This window comes from Palaemon carinicauda, chromosome 25, assembly GCF_036898095.1.
Source record: "Palaemon carinicauda isolate YSFRI2023 chromosome 25, ASM3689809v2, whole genome shotgun sequence".
Lineage (NCBI taxonomy): Eukaryota > Metazoa > Arthropoda > Malacostraca > Decapoda > Palaemonidae > Palaemon > Palaemon carinicauda.
In genome coordinates, this window is record NC_090749.1 from 16,394,305 (window position 1) to 16,400,982 (window position 6,678).

At 35.1% G+C, this 6,678-nt stretch overlaps 1 protein-coding gene across 1 annotated transcript; it reads right to left on the reverse strand.

Moving 5' to 3' along the window:
- Positions 1 to 5,713: 5,713 nt before the first annotated feature.
- On the reverse strand, positions 5,714 to 6,358 carry LOC137618889 (zinc finger MYM-type protein 1-like). Its single transcript, XM_068349093.1, has one exon. It carries the CDS (start codon positions 6,356 to 6,358, stop codon positions 5,714 to 5,716), a length of 645 nt encoding a protein of 214 aa, XP_068205194.1.
- Between the last annotated feature and the right edge of the window lie 320 nt (positions 6,359 to 6,678).

Sequence of the window (6,678 nt, forward strand, 5' to 3'; positions counted from 1 at the left end):
AAAATTACTACGTACTAAGGAACTATCACAGAGTAATGATTCATTTAGATGTTTATTTGTCGGAAAATGTGCCTTGATGGTTTGCCTAGCACGTGGCTGAAATTTTTTTTCTGAAATGCGTATAATAAAATGTTGGCCATTTTTCCGCGAGTGCCCCTTTTTATTTGTTTTGTATTTTTTTACTTAGTCATGTTACCGTAAGGAATTGGCAAGAAGTGTCGCAAAACTTATATTATTATAGTGTTGGAAAGTGTTTCTAGATGATCTGGCTACCCATGCCTATCTTTTTTTTTAGCCATATATGGCGTATATATAGGTATGTGTTCGATTTTCCTGTGATTGCCATTTTTTCGTTTTTTTCCCATTTCTTTAAAAATTACTACGTACTAAGGAACTATAACAGAGTAATGATTCATTTATATGTTTATTTGTCGGAAAATGTGCCTTGATGGTTTGCCTAGCACGTGGCTGAAATTTTTTTTTTCTGAAAAGCCGTATATTGGAATGGCCATTTTTCCGCGAGTGCCCCTTTTTATTTGTTTTGCATTTTTTTGCTTAGTCATGTTACCGTAAGGAATTGGCAAGTAGTGTCGCAAAACTTATAATTTTATAGTGTTGGAAAGTGTTTCTAGATGATCTGGCTACCCATGCCTATCTTTTTTTTTAGCCAGATATGGCGTATATATAGGTATGTGTTCGATTTTCCTGTGATTGCCTTTTTTTCGTTTTTTCCCATTTCCTTCAAAATTACTACGTACTAAGGAACTATCACAGAGTAATGATTCATTTAGATGTTTATTTGTCGGAAAATGTGCCTTGATGGTTTGCCTAGCACGTGGCTGAATTTTTTTTTTCTGAAATGCCGTATATTAGAATGTTAGCCATTTTTCCTCGAGTGCCCCTTTTTATTTGTTTTGCATTTTTTGCTTAGTCATGTTACCGTAAGGAATTGGCAAGTAGTGTCGCAAAACTTATATTTTTATAGTGTTGGAAAGTGTTTCTAGATGATCTGGCTACCCATGCCTATCTTTTTTTTAGCCAGATATGGCGTATATATAGGTATGTGTTCGATTTTCCGGTGATTGCCATTTTTTCGTTTTTTCCCATTTCTTTCAAAATTACTACGTACTAAGGAACTATCACAGAGTAATGATTCATTTAGATGTTTATTTGTAGGAAAATGTGCCTTGATGGTTTGCCTAGTACGTGGCTGAAATTTATTTTTTCTGAAATGCCGTTTATTAGAATGTTGGCCATTTTTCCGCGAGTGCCCCTTTTTATTTGTTTTGCATTTTTTTGCTTAGTCATGTTACCGTAAGGAATTGGCAAGTAGTGTCGCAAAACTTGTCTTTTTATAGTGTTGGAAAGTGTTTCTAGATGATCGGGCTACCCATGCCTATCTTTATTTTTAGCCACATATGGAGTATATATAGGTATGTGTTCGATTTTCCTGCGATTGCCATTTTTTCGTTTTTTCCCATTTCTTTCAAAATTACTTCTTACTAAGGAACTATCACAGAGTAATGATTCATTTAGATGTTTATTTGTCGGAAAATGTGCCTTGATGGTTTGCCTAGCACGTGGCTGAAATTTTTTTTTTTCTGAAAGGCCGTATATTAGAATGTTGGCCATTTTTCCGCGAGTGCCCCTTTTTATTTGTTTTGCCTTTTTTTGCTTAGTCATGTTACCGTAAGGATTTGGCAAGTAGTGTCGCAAAACTTGTATTTTTATAGTGTTGGAAAGTGTTTCTAGATGATCTGGCTACCCATGCCTATCTTTATTTTTAGCCAGATATGGCGTATATATAGGTATGTGTTCGATTTCCTGCGATTGCCACTTTTTCGTTTTTTCCCATTTCTTTCAAAATTACTACGTACTAAGGAACTATCACAGAGTAATGATTCCTCTAGATGTTTATTTGTCGGAAAATTTTGTTTACTTTTTTTTTGATTGAATATCATCAAATTTTTTTAGCTAAAATATTATATTGTTTTACATCTTTTTTTCCGATTTTATTTCCCTTCAAAAAAAAATTTTGGGGTCAGAATTTTAATTTTATAGTCGTAAAATAATCGACAATTATCCAGCAACCCACCATACAATTTTTATGCATATCCAAGAATAATTAGATTAGTAAATAACACCTTGAAATTGACATACCCTTCCTACATTTCAAGTGGCAGATTAGGAAGTCTGAGTCAGTGTGGTTGGCGGCCTTTTTGTGGAAATATCCGAAGCGTAAGTTGCCCTATCTATATATATTCTTGTTCCCTATAGAATTTGTGATATTTTGGTATATTTTTACCTGCATAAATATCATATTATATATTAAATATATGTATTTTTTTACGAAATTTCTAAGTACTCAAAAAATTACCTTTAGATATGGCCCCTGATATAAATGTAATTTATAAAATAATGAAGATTTTTTTCACATATTTCTATTTTAGGATAACATATGTTTATTCCCTAAAAAAAATAGCCACTTCCTATTTCATTTGGGTACCCAAAAACTATCATGAAATTTGGACATTTTTTTTTGGCCAAAAAAAGTTACCCTTTTTTTCTCATTTCAGATCTTCACCTCCATGGGTCTGACTTCATCCAAAATACATCAAGATGTGTCCTAAACATTCAAGAATCAATTCCTAAAAGGATTTGTGTATATATGTATAAACTTTTTTTTATGAATTTTTATGTAAGGTCTTTTTTTTTCTACTTAATTTTTAAAATATTTATAATAAATATTTTTTCTGCAGATGAGTAGTATTTATCTTTACAGTTGTTTTAAGCATTCAATGAAGTTTTTTTTTGGCAAAAGAAAAAAGGAGGTTACTGCAAAAACTGATTTTTCAAGAATTTTTTTTGGCGTCGGGGTCGCGCGCGTCCGAGTATACCCTTAAAGGGGTGTCCGAAGAGCGTACCTATCCAGGGTTAAGGAATTGGTATTACTATGTAAAGTTCGAGATCTAGGTGTATTTCTTGACTGCAACCTATCTCTAAATCCCCAAATAAATAATGTAATAAAAACTGCTGGTTATCATCTAAGAAATATTGCGTTTATAAAAAGGTCCCTAGACGAAAATTCTGATAAGAAACTTGTGATAAACTGCGTTATTACCGGGATTGACTATTGTAACTCTATCTATTACAATATACCAAAAGTGTAACTTAAGAAATTACAAACCATAAAAAACAAAGGAGCAAGACTGATAAAAGGATCACCCCTATACTAATTGATTTACGCTGGCTGCCGATTAAAGCGAGGATTGAATTTAAAATATGTAGGTAACTGTTTACAACACCACACTCTCCATTTACTCCAACATAATGCAATCCTGCAGTTCTCATCTTCTTGTACAGTAATTAGATGGTTATTTAAATTCTGGATAAGCAATAATTAGCGAAATATGTTAAGGAAGGGGGAAGGAGTTATAAAAAGAAATTAGCTTGGTATCCTCACTAAACAACTTGGAACTGACATGTCAACATCGGCAACCAAAGAGAATCCGTGTTGCCAGCATACATAAACAGAAGTTTATGATGCCAGCGTACATTTGATGTACTGTATATTCAAAATATACTTAATCAAAAATTGAGTGATTACTCAAAAGTGTTACAAACTTTTGAGTAATCACTCAATTTTTGATTAAGTATATTTTGAATATACAGTATATCAAATGTACGCTGGCATCACGAACTTTGTTTATGTAGGCTAGCATCATGAATTCTGTTTGGTTGACTATGTCGACATGTCAGTTCCATTTCGTTGAGTGAGGAAACCAAGCTATTTTCTTTTTATAACTCCTTTCCCCTTCCTCACCATATCTTGCTAATTATTGCTTTCCCAGAATTTAAATAACCACCTAATTACTGTGCAAGAAGATGAGAACTGCATGATTGCATTTTGTTGGAGTAAATGAAGAGCGTGGTGTTGTAAATAATTATCAATATGTACAATAACCCAACAAGTTATCAAAACCAGGCATCCAAAATACTTGAGAGAATTGCGACATATTGTGCAGCCAACATATCGTGTTGACACGAGAATAGTTACTGATGGATTCAAACTGTTGGAACCTAGATATATGTCTACCTTAGGCTCTAGAGCCTTTAAATAAGCAGACCCGAGAACATATAATAAGCTCCCATGAAACATTTGAATGATTGAAGACATTAAGGCTTTCAAGAGGATACTGATGACTTTCTTATATCATGAGTCTTTTGACAGTGACGATTTAACAGTAAATGAAGAATGTGAGATATGAAACGTTAAATACTCTGAACGAATAAGGTAAAACGACAGTGGAAGTCCTGTAGAGAGTGGGGTTCCCCTGCTGTATGGGACTGGAAAAGCAGCCATCAAAGTAAGTAAAGTATGGCTTCTACTTCTAATGATGAATGTTGATTCAGTCTTCTTTATCCTCTTCAAACTACTTTGTCGTTGTGTGTAGTCACTAAAGTTCAGAGTCACAGAGGGGGTGACAGAAGAATGTCTCCAAACACGAGCATTGTTTTGTCAGGTCTCTCTTGTTTCTGCCTCCCCATATCCTATTATATCGGAACAATACTAAAGAGAATACTGGAGCATTAAGACTGACATTTCGTAATAGCCAGGTGCCAGGAACCCACTATTAAATCATCCTGTTGAACTCACATTCATCAGACGGCTGGCACCAAAGTACAGCAGGGACGTGCAGAGAACTTTTTCAGGGCAGATGCTCAAGTGAAAAAAAAGAGCAAAAATATAGAAATGAATGAGGCTAAATATATACCGGCTCAATATTCTTTCAAATTTATTTAAACTAGCCATTAATAATTCAAGAAAGATATAAACATGGCCAATATCATACGTACCGGTGGGCTAATGTGTTTTCATGAACATGAAACCTAGAGTGCAGACTTCAAGTAGTACTAGAAAATTCAATAAAAGAAAAATCATTTATATATATATATATATATATATATATATATATATATATATATATATATATATATATATATATATATATATATATATATATATATATATTACTTTTACATAAATGACTGCAAGAAAATCAATCAGTATGATCATTACACTTGGCTGATAACCAAACCTTATCATTTCATATTTGTAAGAGAGCACTTCTGTTTGCCATTTCTTTGAGTATGCTGATAACTTCACTGTTGTTGATTTTGATATCCTTTTCAACGGCTAGCGACAAAAGATCAGATAACCTCTCCTCACTGGACAGGCTGTGTAGCTTTGTCTTCACCAGCTCGAGTTTGGAGAAGGTCCTTTCCACTGTTGCAGTTGTGATGGGTAGAGTGGCATAATTTGTTAAGAGTTCAAGCATAAGTGGCAATATCTCCTGAACATTCTTTTCTTTCATCAGGTTGAGCATTGTAGCTGCAGTATTCTGTGGCAGGCAAGGAAATGACGAATAGAAGATCTTTAATTCCAACCGTAGCTTGTCTACTTCTTCTAACTCATAAAACTGGCATAATTTTTACAATGACTTGAACGTCTCTTCATTCACAGGTTCTTTCCAGTTATCTTGGACTGTCATACAATGAAAGGCATGTAGGATACCCAATGTTGTGTTGTCTCCACCTTTAAATCTTCTTTGCAGCTCTTGTGATATTGTATCTAACTTCACACGGTAGTACTCATCCAAGGATTGATATTGCTGGTCCTCAGTAGCAGATGTAGCACTATACTTGTATTTTATCAGGAATTTTTCTTCTTCTGCCCTGTCCAGGAATCCTGAAACTTCTCATCATTTCTTAATTTTCTTAAGCTTTGTAGCACCTCATCCACAATTCTGTAGGAGGCAGCCAAATCAAAGTCTTTCTGTTGCAGGGCATTAGAAGCATAGGCAGTTTTTTGAAAAACTGCGGTGGCAATCTCAAGACAAACAAGAAATTCAAAGTTAATACTTTGCAGCGATATTGAGGCATCCCCTGCTGATGCATCAGGAGGATGTTCTTGCACTATCTCTTCTAGAAATTGCTTTAGAGGTGGGATGACCTTCCTCATGGTTTTAAGAGCTGACTCTCGGCAAGCCCATCTTATGTCTGATAGCTTCTTAAGTTCAAGTGGGTGGTCTTCTGGATACAATGCTTTCTGGATCTCCACGAAAGCAGCATGCCGTTTTGAAGAGTTAGCAATAAAAGCATACAGTTTCTCCACCAAACTGAAAAAAGATACAAACTGAGTACTGGATTTTGCACTTTCGACTAACACTAGATTTAGGCTGTGTGCATGGAAATGTACATAGAGTGCCTTTGGGTTCTGTCTTTGGAGTCTGGACTGTAATCCATTGTATATTTCATTCATATTTGCTGCCACATCATGGTGGACGAGAATGACCATGAATGGGAGGTAAATCTGTTGTTGTTTGCGAATGATACTGTACTGGTTGCAGACGCGGAGGAGAAGCTTGGCCGATAGTGACAGAATTTGGAAGGGTGTGTGAGAGAAAGAAGTTGAGAGTTAATGTGGGTAAGAGTAAGTTTATGAGATGTACGAGAAGGGAAGGTGTTGCGAGGTTGAATGTCATGTTGAATGGAGAGTTACTTGAGGAGGTGGATCAGTTTAAGTGCTTGTGGTCTGTTGTTGCAGCAAATGATGGAGTGAAAGCAGATGTACGTCAGAGAGTGAATGAAGGATGCAAAGTGTTGGGGAGAGTTAAG